Source organism: Alligator mississippiensis, chromosome 14 (assembly GCF_030867095.1).
Source record: "Alligator mississippiensis isolate rAllMis1 chromosome 14, rAllMis1, whole genome shotgun sequence".
In the NCBI taxonomy this organism is placed as follows: domain Eukaryota; kingdom Metazoa; phylum Chordata; order Crocodylia; family Alligatoridae; genus Alligator; species Alligator mississippiensis.
This window is the reverse complement of record NC_081837.1, coordinates 42,641,575-42,660,962: the sequence shown is the minus strand read 5'-3', so window position 1 is coordinate 42,660,962 and position 19,388 is coordinate 42,641,575. Positions and strand designations below refer to the sequence as shown.

Sequence of the window (19,388 nt, the reverse complement as noted above, 5' to 3'; positions counted from 1 at the left end):
ATGCTGTCTCTAAGCTAAGGAGCTTCACAATCGATGCGAGAAGGCCTAGTCTTACAGGCAGAGATTGTGGACAGCACACAAGTGCTTCGGTGAGAGATTGACACTTGCGTTACCTTGTGTGCCTTTGAAAAGGTCTCCACAATAATGTGCAGTAAAGCTGTAAAATAGGAAGCGATGGTGAGACTGAAAGGAGAATTTTCATTGATGTACTAGTAGCTGGGTTATTAAGGGAGGCATTGGCTAGGAAAATAGTATTATTGCATCGCTCTTGCAAACCTGGCGAGCACCTATCCCATGAGAACTTGTTAATAAGCAGAAGGGAGTCGGACCTTGGCTGTAGGGCTCATTTAGAGGGGGAACAACTCCCCAAACTTCCAGTTTCTTAGACTTGCCATAGGGCACTGGCTCAGTGCATTTGGAGAAGGCAAATGGCTGTATTCAGCCATCACCGTGTGCTGCACACAGGTGTTTCTGACAGCTCTCCTTTCCACATACTGACAGCCTAGCTTGCGAGAGCCGGCCGGATCCCTGCATGAGACGATGAGGCTGCAAACCCAGCTGGTAACAGCGGGCATGTGTGTTACTGGGGATTCGGGGGTTGTGGGGGGATTATTAGTGACGGGAAAGATCATATAGCAGCAGGTTGTCTAGCCCGCAGCTTGCTCGTGCAGGAGATGAGGGCTCAGACCAGACTCGTGTTTAAGCAGGTGAGTCACGCTTAGGTGGTTAGCCTAGACACATGCATGGATTTCAGATCCTGCTTCCTCTTAGGAGGACGTGTAACTCTTTATAAGCTGCAAAAAAATGGAGGAGAACAGTGTGGTCATGCCCTGCCAGAGCGGAAGTCAACCCACTGCGATCCAGCCGTTGCATCTGTTGACCCTTCAGTGCAAGAGAGAGAAACATCATTGGGCAACAAGAGCAGGGATTAGAGCCAAGGGTGGCTCCCATCCTACTGAGTCACCCACCCTCTAGCTTTCTCCTTCTGGCTCCACAAATCTTCCCCTCCAGGCTGCCCAGCTTTGGCAGAAGAGAGGAAGATACTCTTGGCATAGCCTCATTAGCCCATGGCCTAGCAGTCAGGGCACTTTGCCAGGAAGGGAGAGACATAGGTTCAAAGAGCTTCTGGGTCTGGAGGGCCTAAAACCTGGGGTGTAGACTGTTTGGCAGGTGCTCTAACCACTGGCCTAAAAACTAGGAAAGCCCCTCTCCTCCTGCAAACGGTCGCTGGTCGTGTTTCTTTCTGGAACTTGCGTGCGGTTCACGGTTTCTCGGTGCAACACTGCACGCTGCCGTGTATTGTGGCAGTGACACAATCATATTATCCCAGTGGATGTTTAATTTAGGAACTTTAATCTTTAAGAAGCTTAAGGTTCTTTTGCGTCGATAGATTTGTTGACACATGATGCTCATTTACAAAATATCTCCTCCAGGCTGTTGCGTGGGGTCTAATCTCTTTGGAATTAAGACGTTTCCCTTTTCTATCGCTGTTCCATCGTGCCGGCGTGCTCTTCTAGGAGAGCTCCAGACTAGCCGTGCTGAGGTAGGGGCGGTTCATCCCTTAGGTACTAACCAGTGAAGGGGGAAGAGCGTGGTAAGATGATGGCGTTTGATGCAAACAGCAGCGAAGTCTGCAGAGAGGGGATTTAATAGCAACTTTCAACTCCCTGTAGAGGGGTTGCAAAGAGGATGGAGCTGGACTCTAGTGGCAGATGACAGAACAAGGAGCAATGGGCTCCAGTTGCAGCAAGGGAAGTTGAGGTTAGATATTAGAAGAAACTTTCTCACTAGGAGGGTAGTAAAACACTGGGACAGGTTACCCAGAGAGGGTGTGCAGTCTCCAACCTTGGAGGTTTTAAGACCTGGCTAAACAAAGCCTTGGGTGGGATGATTGAGTTGGGGCTGGTGCTGCTTGGGGCAGGACTAGATGACCTCCTGAGGTTCCTTCCAACCCTCCTTTTTATATGATCCTAAGTCCTGCACGTGACAGCCATCTGCAACATCTAGGTATTGTTGCAAATCAAGGCCCCTGGGAATGTTGATTGGGGCCAATCCTGCATTGCTTAATAGAAATGGAACAGGCTTCTCTTCTGGGGCTGGCTGAAAAGTGATGGAGCGCTGAGAACCTGACAGCAAGTACAGGGTGTTCTCGCCGGCAGGCCTTGGCTCCGTCGCAATAAACCGTGGGAACCTGGCCTTTCCCATCCAAGGGCCTCAATGTGCTTTGGAAGGCAAGTCTTACCCCACTTGCATAAAGTGACACGGTCAGGAAAAAGGGCAGGAATAGAAACGAGTGCTTCCAGCCCTCAGTTTCTCCAGCTGTGGTCATTGGATTGAGCGCCTGCCTGCTATTTAGCTAGTCCTGGCCACCTTCTCCCAGCTGCCTCTGTGCACGTGCCGGAGTTGAAGGCTGAGAGGGTGCGCTTCTCCAGCAGTGATAGACGCCTGTTGTCGTTGTGCAGCTCTAGCTTCTGCAAGCAGTCTCCTAATGACTTCTCAGGTCTGTGATACCATCTAGGTCAGTCCCCTTTGCTATTTTCGTCCCTAGCCGTGCGCCCGGAAAGGTGTCAGGTGTGCCTTGTTCGCATCGTATGACCCTCTTCTTCACCTGGCCTCGCAGCGATCCCGAGGCTCACATGCCACACCAGTGTCTTGGTGAACAGAAAGGACGGTCAGCGTAGCAAAGTCAAGCAGCAGCAGCCATGGGGCGGCCAGTTGTATGCCAGCCCGAATCCACGGGACCTGCACTTCGTCACTCGTTCAGTGAGCACAGCATGCCCCGTTCTGCACTTGTCTTCCTCAGCTGCGTTATCCCTAGGCTCATGGTTTCTAATAATGATGCATTTTAATTCTCAGGCACCCATGCCCGCAGACCTATGTCTGTCTAGGGCAGTCATTGCACCTCAGCCTCTATCCATCTTTTTCTTTTTGCAGGAGAGGTCAGTCTGGAGTCCTCAGAAAACAGATCCCTGATAATTATGCCCCCGTCCCCTTCCCTTTCCCCAGACAGCAAATAATGCGCAGGGTGGGGACCCCAAAAGAAACTAAGCTGCTGAGTTGTGCGACTGCCGTGTTTCATCCCAGAGGCGGTGGCAGTTGACTGTGGGGAGCGGAGTGACTCCAGATTGCGGTTCACATGTCTTGTAAGACTCCTGAAAACGTCTGGGATGCATCTGCATGGGAGGTGCCGGTTGAACATAACGTCGCCGCAGGGCCCTGTGCTGATGCACCGTGGGGCTAGGACTGCCCGTGATGTTCCCCTACCTTGCCTGGTACGAAGAGTTCAAAACCAGCCCCCACTCTTCTCGCCCCCGCCATGAAGTGCCGCTGACTGGGAAGGGAGTAATAAAAAGGTGCAGCTGAAATACCCTTTGGCAGGGTCCTGCACCACGCTATAAGAAACGCAGTACAGTCCTGGACGATATGCAAGTTGTAGCAAAAAGCAACTGAGGTGCCTTGTGTGGTCCAGGCTTTGGGGCCTGCATGGAGAGGGATCAGGGAGTTGGTCAGAAATGTTCCTAAGAGGCGCTTTGACATGGGAACATCATGGTTTGGATGCGTCGCATGCAAGCAGTTTTGCAGGAGCACGCGTGCCAGGAGGAATGGGGCAGGTGGGAGGGCATGCAGCCATGCCAGTCCCCTTTCATCATCCTCTGGATGAGCTTTTGGCTCGCTTTGTGGCTTCCAACCACAGCCAACGTGGGCACAGCTTAGCAAGGCCGACCCACGCATCCCGCTACGAGGAACCAAGTCCCACGTGTCGTGTGCTGCTGCAAAGGGACCTGCTGCCCAGCCACTCTCCTACGGGCACTTCAGCCAGGGCTGCTCTGTTCCAAGGCCGGGAAAGTAGCTAGAGGAACAGAAAACAAATTGTGTTAAAAGCACTTTGAGGGAGGAAGTTACCATGGAGATGGAAAATCAAGTACTTTTTCATACGTTTATTAGAAGGTGGCAGTTTCAGTTCCCATACAAGCCTCCAGGTTTTTTTGTGTGGTCTCGACAACTTCTCTCCTTTCTCCTCTCCCTCCACGGTGCTCCAGAGCTCCAAGGCACCAATGTGTTGGCAGTTTCTTTGGCCTTATTTGTTTCCATTTGTGTCACTAACTACCAGGGAATGACTAAGACTCCAGTGTGTATTTCCTTGTGATTTTGGAGGAAGCCACTTTGCACACTGTTGGCCCTGGGTTTACAGATCAATCTCCTGAATGTAAGACGTTTCCCTGTCTCATGTTCCCTGGTAAATGGATCTAACTGATTCTGCAGAGTTCTGAGCAAGTGCTTATTGCAGGCAGCAGCTTCCAGAAGGAAGCTTTGTTCCTTGTGCTCTAAAGGTTATTAGGTTAGTGTTGTGAAGGAGATAAGTTTGTCTTCAAAGTGTGACTCACTGGGGAGGGGTTTATGCAAGGCTGACCTTTCTTATCTGGTTTTAATTCATGTACCGTAGGAGTCTTTCTCCTGTGTACCACTTAACAAGGTGCTTTCGTAATTCCTCAGCTGTAAAGGATAAGCAAGGTGGGGGTTTGGGCACCTTAAATATGAATGTGCATGCCTAACGAGTTGCCCGTGTCAGCTGTTTCCAGTTATGAAATGAGCAGATTTGCTTGGTCGGTAGACACAAAATTTCTTCCCCCTGTGTTTATGCAGCGCTGTGCAGCCGCACGGCACGTTGCAAACGTGGATAACATCCTGGGCCGTGCTCTGTAGAGTCTGTAATACATACAAGCAAGCCCCAGAGAAGTGGATGAAATACCGTATATCTAAATCCAGACTACAGACAATCATATTAGTCGTTTTAGGCTGGTTATTTTCGAAAACTAGGCCAATGGTGAGGGATTTTGAAAATCCCACTCTTAGTATCTTGACTTTCTTACTACTCTAGCACAATCCCTTTCCTGGGACTAGGGAACAAGAACGCTGATGATAAATTGTCTCTAGTCTCTACGTGCGGTTGGGGTGCGCGGCATCTTCCACAGAGGCTTTGGTCTCACGGGATCCTCTCTGTCTTGCAGCAACACCTCCAGTCCACATACGTGGGAGTACTCGTTCTATCCACGGTTGGCACCGTTGGACAAGCCCAGTGCAGGTAAGAGCCACCTGGCATGTTTGCATGCGGTGCCCATTGGAGACGTGAGAGGAGGGGGATGTTTGGAGGTTTATCTGAATGCCGTGTCTTGGTTAGCGTTTTTCTTTGGCAGAGTTTTCTAGGTCCTGGGTCTGGTGCTAGGCATGTCTGCGCCTGCTGCTCTCCACGGGAGCTACAAGGGCTCTGCTTCTCTGAAAGTTTTAGTCAGATATGTGTTGGGCTCCAGTTGCAACATTTTGGCCTACGTGCATTGAAATATCAGAATAATAGTCTTTCCCCTGTGAGCTGAGCCGCAGCCAGCACCACAGTGAACCTGCCAGAGGTGGTAAAAGAAGGTAGAGAAAGGACATTTCCAGGTTGGGGCCAACCCTGTTTTTGGGTAACTTCCTCTTCAGCTCTGATCTTCCATTTTTAAGTTCTCCATTCAGTTTGGTGGGGGGGGGGCGGAGGGCAGGTTCTGGCAACTGCCCCTAACAAATGCATCTATTTATTATGTATCACTGCTGCAGAGCAGCAGCGGATGCCAAAGAGTTTGGATTTTCTAACATTAGTGCTACGGGGAAATAACACAAAGATTCAGGCAGGTCAGACACGTCTGGTGCAATGGAGAGAGCCGACCTACCTCTGTTAACGTCCTAGACTTAGGAGATGGGCAGGTCAATTTGACATTTTGCTGTCTCACTCACTGTTTGTGTTTCTGCAAGACCCCGAGTGTCCTGTTTGTGGTTGCTGAAATCAAATTCTTCTGGGCACATCAAGTTAAAAGATCTTGGTATAAGGCATAAATTGGGTTAACCTTTAGTAGCCATTTCCTTCTGGAGCAAAGCTGTCATCTGCTGCTTAGTAGATAATGCAGTGATGTTTGCTCAGTGGGAATTTGGAGATATCCGTGCTTACCGCCCCTTTATTTCCTCCTTATATTGGGTAATAATGTAACGGATTACGCACAGAGGGGGGTTTTTTTGACTTCAGGTCATTCATATCTACCTTCAGCCAACCTGTCTCTTAGCAGCCTGGTTTCCCACACTTTTGAATCTGCTGGCTCATGGTAAGATGGCAAGTCATTTTTTTTTTTAATCTCCAGCACTCACTAGCAGCCTGTGCTACAGAGCTGCCTTTCTTGTCAGGTATCTCTTAAAACTAGGCAGAGTCTGAAATGAGAGACCGATGCTTACTGATTTCTGCCGATGCTTACTGATTTCATTTTCACACGTCTCAATCACGTCTTCTGTCCCGGGTTTCTGCTGACCCTTTACACTGAGCGGCGACAGCAAGTCATCTTACTCGCTTCTGCTCTCTCGTGGCATCGTCAGCACCTCTTTGGCAGCGGGTTGAGATTCTGGGGAAATTTTCACATTTGACTCTCTTCAGTTGCTCAGCTGAGCATTTCACCAAGCAAAGGCCTTCAGCCAAGGCTGTTAGAAGGGGGTGGTTATACTGGCAATTTACATTCTTCGTTCCTCAGTTTGAGCTATTTTAAATGGTCCGTGGGCAGCTCCTGGATGCTTATCTTGCTGGGGTCATATGACCCCAGCTGACTTCCTGCCTTTTGCGCAAGGAGCTGGACCTGATGATCTCACGAGGTCCCTTTCAGCCTTAACATCTATGAAATCTGTGAAAATCGCATCTCTTTAAAGGTGTCTAGATATAGACACCACAATTTGAGCCATCCAGAATGCAAAAAACCCCACATTTTTCGGTAAAACTGAAGTCACTACTAGAGGTCCTGGTATCAAAGGTGTTCAACTCTGTTAGAAACTGGCATCAGAGCAATGCATGAGGATCATTGAGATGGATGGCTGTTGCACCTTGTCAAGGCGTACGCTATATGGGATGGTAGAGTGATGTTGTCAGTTAAGATGGGAGAGTTTCTACAGCTCTGCCTTTTTACAGCTCCTTCTTTCTCGTTATTTTGCTTGTTTTCTGGCAGGATCTACAGTCCCGTGGCATGCTGCAAAGTCCGTGAATCCGAAGGGTAAAGAGCAAGGATAACCGCAAGGGCAGCAGGATGGAGCTCAGTAGGTAAATAGTTATGCTGTATCCTTGGGAGGCCCAACGAATGCAGCCAGTCACCCTGCATCGGCCCTTCAACTGGTCCCTGATAGATAGCTATACTCAAGCAAGGGCATCTACTGCTTTATATTGCTGAATCTGTCACCTGGGTTTCAACAGTCTGTTGAAAAAGGGGAAGGGGACTGCAGAAGGGGTTCATTGTGCCCCGACGGGGAACATAACGAAATCAAAGGGCTGGCCAAGTTGGAAACTCAAAGTCAGAACGTGTGGTTTTTGTTTCGGAGCCTGCTGCCAGCTCGCTGCATGACCTTAGGGAAACCGCATGCCCCCTCTCTCTCTCAACATCCCACAGAGAAGGTCACAGGTTACAGCAGAATTAGTCTCAGAAAGGCGCGAGGTTTGCTCGTGAATGAAAGGTTTTGCTGTGGCCTGGATGAAAGCTGTTCCGGGAGTCGTCTGGGTCACGCTGCGATTAGAAGCGTTAGGTCAGTGACTAATTTTCTGAAAGGCAACGGTTAAGGCCCCCGGAGGCTTTGGGACCAACCCCTGTCACTCTGGGCTTTTCAACTCGGTATTTGGTAACAATGCAATGCCTGCCCCAGCAGTGATATTTGCATTTGAACCCTTTCATCACTGCAAAGGCTAGAAGCAACATTGTTCCCAGTAATGGCAAGGAAAACTAACAACATAGCTAGGCAGTCACATTGCTGGCATAGAGCAAGGAGTTTATTATAGTTGCTCCTGCGGTGGGATCTGCGTGCCTGGCTTCACAGCTGTGAGCTGCGTTCAGTCCCTCTGGGATGTTATCCCATTTATTCTTCCACATTTTGCAAGCAGAAGACTTTGCTCTCCCCTGGCTGAGCGCTGGCTTTAGCACCCCTGGTTTTCATTGCGACTCCAGAAGGACTTGAACTCGTTGGGGACTTTGTCCTCTTGGCAGCCCGCAGGTGCTGGCAGTGACACGGGGTGGCCTTTTCAAAGGCACCATTTTCACACATTTTGCTTCCATGAGCTGCCTGCCAGCCATTAAAAATCCACGTCAGCCCTGGTCTTCCATTGCCTCACAACGCCAGCTCTGCTCTGTGTTGATACGCTTGGTAGTTTGTTCGTACCAACCTTTGCATGCCTATCCACCCAATACCTATCTTTTCCTTGTACTTTTTTCAAGTTGATGTGTACAGGAGAACCCCTTTTATAATGAAATGCAGTTGAAATCTTAGTTCATCACAATGTAAAAATTATAATCCTGGTTTTAGCGTGGGGCGCGGTGGGCTTTTATGTGAAAATTGTAATCCTGCTTTTAGTAGGGGACACTGTGGGCTTAAAGATCCTTCATAGAATATATATTTTTTAAACCTGCATAATTAGTAATATCTTAAATAATTTAAGCAAAAAAAACTCCACCTCTCTTTACAGCGGTTAGTGTTTCCTTACTTTTTTGCATTTTCTAAGGGTTTTGGCTGGTTATACAATCAGAACGGATAGGCTCGTTGATCTGGCCGTGCCTGTGCAATCTCTGCCGATCATGAATTCCATCAAACCAACGTAATCAGTCAAGGCATTTGCACCGTGCTCGTCAGCTTGGTATCTGATCCTCTTTCCTCTACATTCAAGGAAGCCTCCATCTAGGTTGGGGGTCAAGACACACACCGTGTCCTGACTTACCGGATGCAATATTTTTGCATGAATTGCTGGATATGATGCGGTCTCATGCACCGACCGTTCAGCAATGCTGCGCGGGAGCCTGGAAGGACCCCGCTTCGCAGTGAAACCCCTGGCCTGTTTTTTTCCCCGAAACTGCTCCACTGGATGAGCCGCAGGAATTGTGACCTTCTCCTCATCCATTTTGTAACTGTTGCTGACGCTGGCATGCCTGTATTTGTGTCCCGTCTACTCTGACACACCTTTCTCTGGTTGCCAAGTAACTAATCATATTGCTGAGAGCCAGCATTGTGTATGAACTGCTATGGCATTCTTATTTCTTCCTCTTCCTCCCCCCCACCTCCCACTCCGCCTTTCCTTAATTTAGAGGAGCAATGACAATGCCACAGTCGCGACCGTCTCTTTGCAGCCGCGTGTCACTCAGGTGGGCCTGTCGGAGACTGCTCGGCAGCGGGATTCAGGGTACAGAGGTGACAGACCGGGCGCAACGATGACGGGGTTAAACGTGCACCTCCATACGATAATTCAAGTTACCATGGTTACATATCGAAACTAGGGCTTCAGGTTAGCTCAGGCCAGTGTCGCATGAAGCGCTATGTCTTGCGTCATTTTACGCACACCTGAGGCAACAATAACCGGAGCGGTTGCCACCATAAATCCCTGGGTCCCCACCCAGCCCTTGGTTTGTAGGTTAACTTCCTTAAAACTCGCTCAATAGGAATCATTGCGCGCCACAGCCTGAAGAGTGGAATTGGGGTCAGCATAAATGAACCTGCCGAAGGGATAACAGCAGAAAGATCCTGCCTCTGATCTGCTGTTACTTATTGATGTGCCCAAAATCTTAATTCCTTATGCAGCCTTTCACGTTTTGTTTTGGGGGGTTTTTTCCTCCAAGCTTTCAGGCTCTGAATATTAAGGAGGGAGGCTCCAAATTAAACACGTGGCTGTTTTTTAAGAGCATGGTCTCCACGCACTTACACAGTTGTGCAACATCAGGGCACCGAGTCCTGCACGTGTGCGAACTGAAGTCTGCAGCGAGCATGAAGCCTGGAGAAGTATTGTCCCCGCTGAGTTTGCCATAGAGCCTGGTCCTCTGGGCTCTTCGAAGCCAGCAGCGAATGACAACGGCAGTTACTAATAGTGACTCCTTTGGAGTAAACCTGTACAAAAAGCACAATAGCTTGCCCAGTTCTTGAGATGCCTCTGTTTGAGAGACTCTCTTGCAGCTACCTGTTCTTGGGAAAAATGAGAAAGAAAATCATCACCAGCAAGTTGCAACGGCTTGTGTTCATAGACGTCACGGGACAAATGAAATAATGCTCCTATCATTGCCCTGCTGGCCATATTTAACAAAAAATTATGGAGTGATTCTTGTATATTCTTAAATGCAAAGAAACTCCTTTGCTGTTTGCAGCTGCTGTTACGCTGTGCAAAAATGATCCTCCTAAATGGGGCAGTGTCCCCCTCTTGCACTGCTTTTTTTCCATTAGCAGACAGACACTTTGGATACCGGTTTGGAGGCTGCTGGCCCAATCTATCCAGGGCCTGGATGCTAGCTTTCCAGCAGGACAAAATCTGGTCTGTAGCTCTCTGTTCCCAGAAAAGGGACAGAGAGATGCTGAGTCATGGACAGTTTGATAAAAAGCAGGTTTTCAAAAACAGAAAAACATTTGGCAGGAATACTGGCAATTCCCCAAGCGGTTTTGTTTGCAGCGTGTGGTGTGTGTTTGGGGTGGTGCAGGTGGTTTTCTGAATTTCCTAGGGAAATTCTTCAAACCAGAAGTTTTCCTTTTGGAAAAGGAATGGGAAAAAAATGCCACATGACTAAACAACCCATCAACACTGGCAAAATATAGACAAGGCAAATATTTTGCTTAAAATTTGCTGTTGAATTCCTGAAAGCAAAAAAAGATCAACCCAAATTTAAGTGCATTTCTGATCTAGAAAAACGGCCAGATCTTGCAAAAAAACCCTTGTTTTTTAATGAAAAATAAAATTCTGAGACTTAGCTTAGGGGCTCAGTGTGCCCCTTGTGAGATATGACATCTGCTTGGACATCTGCGTTGAGATCCTCAGGTGAAAGATGCCATCCAAGTACAATGTTTTCAATCCTGGGTTTACCACCTGCTGAATTCCAGGAGCTGCATTTTAGCGACCTGCTTTTGTTTTAAAAAGGCCGGAGGAAGAATTAATTTGGTTCAGAGAGAAAAAAAAAGATTTTGGGGGGATATTTCAAAGCATCTGAATGGAAGAGGCATCTCCCTTAATAATTTAATTTAATTTACTGTGCAATAAGCGCCTGTACATGTAGACAGTGATGCTTTACTGCTAAGTTGATTAGTCTACTGTGCAGTAAAGCATCTCGTGTAGACACCGCCACTGTGAGGTATCATTGTGTTGATACTGGAGGAGCTTGAAATCTTAGCCATATTTGGATTTTTTTCAGCAAGAATACAACAGAAATTGGTTTTGCAAAAATATGGTTCCTTTCCTTTGACTGGCTCCAGTGTGTAGGAACGTAAATGTATAAGTTACCTCCAAGCTGTTTGGGTCAGGGAATGCCTCTTACTTTGTCCTCTACAACGTCTACCACAAAGGAGTTCAAACTGCCAGGCTTGTTGGCCCTGCTGCAACATTTGAGATGTCTCCTTCTTCGGTGACTATTTCTCAAATATTTTCAGATACTTTTTTTTTTATATATATCTGTGCAGGGATGAGCAATGCTTAGACAGAGGTGTCAGTTGAAAGCAGCCATTGGGCATTTGCACCTCAGTAAAACAAATCTAAGATAGTGGTAGAGGACTGTCTAAAGCAAGAAAGATTTCTTGGTCTCAAGAGTCCACAAGTTATTTGATGGTGCCATCGAGTTACTGAGCTGTGTTTCTATAGCCGGTTTGTGTCAAGCCTATTGTAGGCCTAAACCCTAGGTAGGCATTACCTTGGGACAGATAAAAAAAAAAAAAAAATGAATGTACTGATAGTCTGATAATTTGTGGGGTATGAACTAATGCATCAACCAGCTAAAAATTTAAACTGTGTTACTTGATAGACAGACTTCAAGGGGGGGCGAGGGGGAAGGGAGAATATTTACACAAGCTTACAAAGTTTCACAAGATAAATGAAGCAGTCGGTTTTGAAAGGTTTGAGTTTAAATATGCATATTTTTATATATTTTTATAACATAAAAAGTCCTGCATTAAATGATAAATTGGAGTGTTTCACAAACATTCTCTAGAAATCAATGAGAATGAAAAGGGATTTACAAGAAGCTACATTCAAGTCCTATACAACTGAATTGAGGAAATAATCTTTCTGTAGACTTTCTGAACTGTGCTGTGGTAGAGAATTAGGACTCCACTACAGAATTCTTAAGTTTTTAGGGTGGTTCAAAAAGCCTATAGGAAGATGGTGATTTTCTAAGGACTAACCAACAAAAGACAGTTGTCTGAATCCTCGCTTTCCAGTGGAGTTTATTTTGTACCTTCTTTCATGCTAATGCTGGTAAAGGATGAGTTTTAATTGCATCAGGATGCCTTTTGGTGCTAGAAATGCGTAACACAGGGAAACCATGTATCATCATTTTATTAGCTCAGCCAAAGGACTACATTTTTTTTGGAATTATGCAATAAAGCTGTCTGCAGAAACCCTGCCTTTCTTCTACCACAATGGGTGATAATCCCACCCTATCCATTCATAGGCTTTTGTCTAAGCATGTGAAACTGGAAACCCTGAAAAAGCAGAAGTGTAGCTGTAATTGGAATTAATCTATTTTTAGTGTATCAGGAAGCCGTCTGGTGCCCTGTCCGTGCCCCAGTTGAGATGCTGCTTAAATCTGTCTAGCTTGACCTGCTGTGTCTGCAGTGGCATCAAGGAGGCCGGCATTTTTCCTTCTCTATAAAGTATGGGTTTATTAAATAATTGTTTTTTAATTATTTCTTCCACCTCCCCAGTAAGACGGGCATCCCGACTCCTATAGGAATACACAAGGATAGACTGGCGTAAAGCTTGCCTAGACCAGGTTAGCCGTTATCTGATGATGAGCTGATGACTTCACTTGGGTTTGTTGCATATGCCACGCTTCCTAAAACTGAGCCTAGAAGGGTTTTTGTACTTGAAGGGTCAGCTTTATTGTGTCATCTAATATTCAAGATGCCAAAATTTGCCGCGCCCATGAAAAGGCTATAAGCATGTCACACCCTGAAACATAAGAGATGGCTATATGTTATAGCTGTGTGCAACCTGTTGCTTACCTTGCCGGCCCTCGAGCCTCAGCACCAAGCACACTCCAGTGCTGTAGGCCGCCTCGTGTGTAGGGACTATATCTTTCCCCCTTATTTATTTCAGTGACTCACGATGCTGCAAAGCACCGAGCGCAGAGAACGGCTATTTCCATGCTTCCACCACAATCCCTGCTACCTCCAACTGTGCTGTCAGGGCACCTCAGCTGTGCAGACCACCCCCACTGGCTCTATTCTTAGCAGCGAATAGCTGAAATAATTATGGCCGCTTAAGCACCATTGGCTCCTTAGGTTTGGAAGTTAACAAACGCTCCTGCTCATGGAGGTGGGCTGCTTCCTTTTGCTTTCCCCCGGCGTGGCAGGTGGTTCTGGGTGTCGTACTGCCACACGTACCAATCTCTTAACAAGGCTCCTTTTTCTAATACTGTTGCTATGAACCCTGCAAGATGCGGGGTGGAATCGGCCAGCGTAGCCGAGCGCTGCTGGACGGGGCTGCAGCCTGGGAGACATGCGGTTCCCTTTCGGCCTGCATGTGCCTATGGCCTTCTGGCTGGGTAGGAGACATGGATTGCTGCCTGCAGCTGGACGTTGCTCAGGCTCACTGGGATAAATCGTAGGACAGCTTTTTCTCCAGGCTAGGGCCACGGTTTCACCTCTGGGCTTGTTTCAGGTCCTGCTTTTCTTTTTGTGCAGCAGACCGAGATTGCATACCTGGGTGTGCGGGCGCTTTGTGTGCCTGCAGCTGCCCAGCAGGCATGGGCTTGTGCCATCAGTTTGGTTATCAGTGAGAACTGCTTGCCCAACCTCCAGATGTACAGTCTCTATAGCCTCTTCACCTGAGAGCCCCAGCCGGTCTCTGTGAAGCAGAGGAATTCAATCTGCAGGCTTTTGCAATGTACGTGTGGGAGCGGCGCATGGGAGCGGTCAGTTTTGTGGTTGCGGTTGGTTGTGCACGTACAAGTAGGTGCACAGACTCAAGGCCTTCAATAGTCTTGGCAAGTTTCAGCTTTTCTGAATGTTTGCATATGCATCTGCTGTTCCTGGTGCTAGCCAGGGCCAGGAGCAAAGGCAAGAAAAATGCTGTGCACACGGCAGAGAAGAATGTATGTGCCTTGGGGTGGACACGGCAGAGGAGTGAGTGTTGCTTATGCTTTTGGCCTACCCAAATCCAGGATGATCTGGAAGTCTTACAGAAGCCAGGTTCCCTGTCATGTCTTGATCGAACTAGTTTTGGTAAAATGAACTTGCCATGGTTAATCCAGACCCAACTCTGATGAGATGCAGGTAACTTTTTTTCCTTAGGAGAGATTAAGCTAACCCCTGGAATGAAATACAACACAACGTTGACCATTTAAATTGTTTCCTTATAGGCTACATTATGTGCACAAATTAACGTTGACTTGTGTCTTGGAGTAGCATGTTTCCAGCTTGCTGGCCATCTCCATGTTTCTGTGGTCATCGCTACAGCATCCTAAAACTGCGAGCCTGCGTGCGTGCATGTGTATGTGTGTATGTACATATGCGCATGTGGTATGTGTGATAAAATCTAAAAAAGATTTGAAAAGTTAGGTTCCTACTTATGTTTAAAAAAAACCCCTTTAAATAATTTCCTTTCGATTTCCTTTAAAAGCCACAATGTTCTGGCAGCATCTGTTTCAAGTGAACAAAACTCGTTTTCTTTTCGCTGACTGAGGGTTCGGTGCACGTTAAGGGCGGTAACAAAGCAGCAAGCACCGCTCGAGTGCAAGTCTGGGAGTCAGGAATGCCCGTATTTGAATCCCGGCTCTGGTACTGACTTGTCCTGAGGCCTCGCATGCATTTCTTTGCTCCTCTCTCAGTTCCCCCATCTGAAAAACTGGGTTAATGCCGTCCTCAGAAGCTGCCCCTTAAAGGCTTGCTAGTTGCTTTAGAATTGCTAACTCATGTTGCCTCTGTACTTGGAATTGGCATAAGGAATACTGCACAAACCATCATCCTGGATGGAGACCAAGATCTTTGCAAGGGTTTTAAAAATTGAATATTTATGTGGATAATGAGAACATCCCAATTTTTAAAAATTTACAAAAGCCAGGGTAATCCATCATTGCCTGCTACAGCATTCCTTACATGGACCTGGCTGAGCATTTTGCTTCCAAACATATTTCGGTTGGAAAATTGCAGAATTGATGGTGGCAAAGGGTTGGTTTTGATGAGATTTCTGTTGTGCAAACACTTGGAGAGAAGTTGTTCCCAAACATTTTGTTTCAAAATCTTCAAAAGATACACTTCCCGTTTTCCAAGCAAAACGATTTTTATTTTTAAAAACTGTAACTTTACATTTACAAATGTTATAAAAAAAACCATCAACACTAAAATGAAGCATTTAAAAATTCTTGTAATAGTATTTTAATTGCCCCAAATTTAGATTGTTTTAGCTGGTTGATTAAAATTGTTGTGATGATTTTTTTTTTTTTTTACTGTGATTTTGATGCTTTGGGCTGGGAAACAATTTTTTAAATCTAAAAAGCTTCATGGGATGGAAAGCCACTTTGCTGCCTAGCTCAACCCTTGCATCTCCCTTAAACACGGCTGTAGCCAAAAGTAGGAGGATGGACTAGATGGCCCCCTGTTCTGATACAGTCAGGCAATGCCTTTAAAATGACACATTTCTAAATAGTATTAATGTTTGCAAAGCACTCTGCAGGCTACAGGGCCATGTTTTACAGCGTGCTGTCGGAAAGGTTGGCTGTAGGCAGATGGAGTCGGTACTAAGCACTTATATAAGTTGCGTTGTTTTTTTGACCATGCTCTTGATCTTTGTCTGGTTCCCTTTACAACCATCTGTTTCCCAAGATGACATGTTGCAGCGTCATTTATGTGGAGAGTGAGGTCAAGAGGTTATGCAGATTTAACAACTCCACCTCCCCATTTATTCTCCAGCAGGAGCTTGTCTGGCACTCCACAGGCCTTTGGTTATTTGATCTAGGGCTTTTAGTTAAACATGGACATGCCCTAATTTTGAACAACTGCAGTCTCCTGTACTCTAGAGGAAGGTGGGGCTGACAGTATTTAAACTGTAACACAAGGCAAGGCTTTACTAGCCAAGATGGAAATCTGGTGCAGTCATCTACAGTAGCCCTAGGGCGACATGCTAGCTGATAGGCAGATGAAGGATTTCTCTCCGTCTGTGATGGAGGCTCCTTGAGGTTCTTGCATCACCCGCAGTGCTGCTTTCACGTGGCGGAGGTACTATCTGAGGACCGTGAGCGCTGGTGCGTGAAATGTAGAGTTACGAAAAAGTCAACGGCTGGTGAGACCATGTGGCCTGAGGGGGAAAAAAATGAGAAGAGAGTGGCAGGGTGAGAGATGAAGATGCAACAAACTTTTGTGATTGATTAGCATATAAACACTGCGATCCTATGCTTGCCGTACGTAGTCGCTGATAAATTACTTCGCAGACACGTCCCACGGGGCCTATGGGGAGCCTGCCGGCCGATAACGGCTAGGTAGGTGGCTAGTAGGGATTCCTGGCTTCTATCTTGTTTTGCTGACTTGTATATACAAAAACACCCCCTTCCTCCCTGGAAACCCGGGTAAGATGAAAGTAGCCAGTAATGTGGATGCTAACGTGCAAAATGGTGAAATCTAGCCTCTGGACTCTCATCAGCCCTTCACGCTGCTTCTGATGGGCCCAGCCACATGCTGCTCCCTGCTTTCAGCTGTGCAGCCCTAGGTTAGTCTATGAGGTAATGGCTTTCCTGAGCCTCTGCTTCAAGTACCTATTATGCCACAGTTTTGACTTGTAACCAGCTTGGTTCAGCTAGCTAGGGCCTGTTGCTTTGAGGATAAAGGTTGTGGGTTCAGTCCTTGCTGCTGCTGTCTATACGGGCACCCACGTTTCAGTGTAGTCTCTTTTGGTCGGTATAAAGGTCTGGATGCTCTGCTTTCCTTTGCATCAGGCACTGCATGTTTTCTGCTCTGCTTTCTGTTTGGCTTGGAAAGGCCATTCTCCTTCCCCCAAGCTAACTCTTCTGCCCAGACAAACAGCCTCGGTGACTTGCATTTTTTTTTTGCAGCGTTTTATTTGAGAAGTTGGGAGCTTGTGATTGATCTTGCTCACGTCTATATGTGTAACAGGTGTCACTTTCAGTGTAGTACAGGGAAATCCCAAAATAGCTTAGGCTCTGCAAAGGGAAAAGAAAGATTGGTTATTTCAGCTTTGGCTGCGCTGAAAAACTCGAGAGCCCCCAGCCGACAGCGAAACCCAGAATTGAAATGGCAAGCGTGTGTCTTTTGTTGTGGTCTCCCATACTGCTTTCTTTCCCTTACAGACTTTCTCTCATGCCGACACAAACTGATGTAGAAATTCTTATATGCCTGGTGGTTTTTCGCTGGCGTCTTCCCCTACCTTTACTCCTCCCCTAGGTTTCCCATTCTCTGGGATGAATAATTTGATACCTTCCCTTGCCTAGCAGTCAAGTTGGTTATGTCATACTGAAGTTAACCCGAGGAGCTGTTCCCCTCTGCAACATTTTCCTTGGCTAATGCAGGCTCACGTGTGCATGCTAGGTGAAAGGATTTACCTGTTCGTAAGAATTCCTGGCCTGCAATTAATATTATCAGTGAACCAAGCAATGCTATTCTGAGTCTCAAAATCCCCCAGCTGGGCAGAAGCTATATCTTCTCCTTGTATCTTAACATCTGGCTGGATGGAGTAGGAGGGTATTTACAGCTTTCTGGTATTTACAGCAACCTGCTTCGCACGGGGTGTCGCTCTCGGGCCTGCTTGGGGAGTGCGTTGCCTTGCGCGGGGAGTCGCGTTGCCTACAGGCCAATGCAAACAGATCCTGCAGCCGTGGCAGGAGAGGATCCGGCTTTCAGATCTAGAGGGCCGAGGGTTGATTGCCATTGATGAGCTGTCTGGGGTGTCGTGTTACATCTCTGGTTTGCAAATGCTCACAGCTGGCCTCAGCATGGCTTGTGTGAGGCCCAATTGTGCTTCAAGTTGAGCACGTCCATGAGCCTTGGCAGGCTCTGGGCCTGCGTACGCTGCTTCCCAAAAATCCAGCACGTTGCTGAAAGAGTTAACACGATGCATTAACATCCTGTTGGCACGTATGTTCTTCTTTTTCTTTCAGGCCTGGGAGACGATTTGCTTTGCTTTTAAAAACAAAAAACCACCACAAAGTCGGACGTGGTTTCAGCTGCACTTGCTCAAGATTTGTACTACCGACGACCGACCCTAAAGGAGTGAGCTGAGCCGGCGTGAGTAAGCAGCAGAGGGAACGATGCAAGCGTGCGAGGCTTGGAAGCGGAGCAGAGACACGGAGGTGAGGAACAGAGCGAAGGAAACGAAAGGTGCAGAGTCCAGCAGTGACTTTCCTTCTCAGCCTGGCACTGTGGGCACCGACTCTCTTCTAGAAGAGCTGCAGTTGCGCTGCTATAACACCAGGAGCAGCCTGGAGAATTTTGAGCTGCGTCACAGAGCTCGGAGAGAGAGAGAGCAAGCTCCGTCGATAGGTCTACTAGCAACAGCCCTGCTGCAGCAAGAGAAGAGAGAGAGAGACAGCAAAAGAGAGAGAGGGATCCAGAAACAGAAGTCATAACACCATCAGGGACCGGGGCTCCTGGCACCGTCCGGCGACGTTTTTCAAGAATATATTCGGTCTGAGTCGATACCGGAGGGGTTCGCCCATTGACGATGCTGGAGACACGACGCGCTTAATCCCGCGGGGAGGGAGGGTGGGCAGACGCGAGAAGGGTTAACGGGAGGAAAATTCTGGAACGTTCTCTTCTGCGGTGCTGCACAGCGAGCGAGCAGAGGGCTGAGGACTGCGCAGATGTTGAAGGGGCAGAGCTCCTCGGCTCGGGGTCCATCTTCCCCACGTACGTACCTTTTGATCGGGATGGGGCTCGCGCCGTGCCGGATTGCTCTTTATTGACTTATTTATTTGCAGGTCCCCCTTCTTCCCCCCCCCACCCCACCCCACCCCACCCCACCCCCCCTTGGAGGCTGCCTAAGTTTAAAACCCGGCGTGGGTTGCATGAATATTTTGGCTGGATGTCACTGCTGGGTTCTGCGTCAGAGCTGTTTTCTCAATGGGACTTCTGCACAGGTTGTACTAATGTCGCTCTTGCCGGCATGGCTGCGATGCAGAGGGTGGTCGTGGTCGTGGTCGTGGTCGTGATCGTGGTCGCGGTCGTGGGGGGGGGAGATGACAACTTCGCAGAGGCTGCTGTGCAATGCATGGGTATTTATTGGGGGGAGAAAGGGGGGAAGAGTTGATTTGATTTGATTTTTTCTTTCCCTCCCACCTCTTGATTAAAGGCTGGCGTGTCGCGCCCCGCGTTTCAGAGCTCGGAGGTTTGTTGCTGCGCAGTTCGGAAAGTGGGAAATGGTGACGCAGTGATCA

The 19,388-nt window shown here is 47.7% G+C and overlaps 1 protein-coding gene and 1 long non-coding RNA gene across 2 annotated transcripts in view; one reads left to right on the top strand and one right to left on the bottom strand.

The window, feature by feature from the left end:
- The first annotated feature begins 5,006 nt into the window (after positions 1–5,006).
- On the top strand, positions 5,007–19,239 carry LOC109286243 (uncharacterized). The gene is made up of 3 exons (XR_002094225.2): positions 5,007–5,083; positions 7,014–7,105; positions 18,114–19,239. It is a non-coding gene; the product is annotated as an uncharacterized LOC109286243 (long non-coding RNA).
- LOC109286242 (membrane cofactor protein-like) overlaps positions 15,268–19,388 on the bottom strand; it is a 62,351-nt gene continuing 58,230 nt past the window's right edge. Inside the window, exon 10 of the mRNA XM_059717702.1 lies at positions 15,268–16,300. Within this exon, the coding sequence (XP_059573685.1) occupies positions 16,276–16,300 (25 nt within the window). The 3' untranslated portion in view covers positions 15,268–16,275. The remainder of the gene's footprint in view (positions 16,301–19,388) is intronic.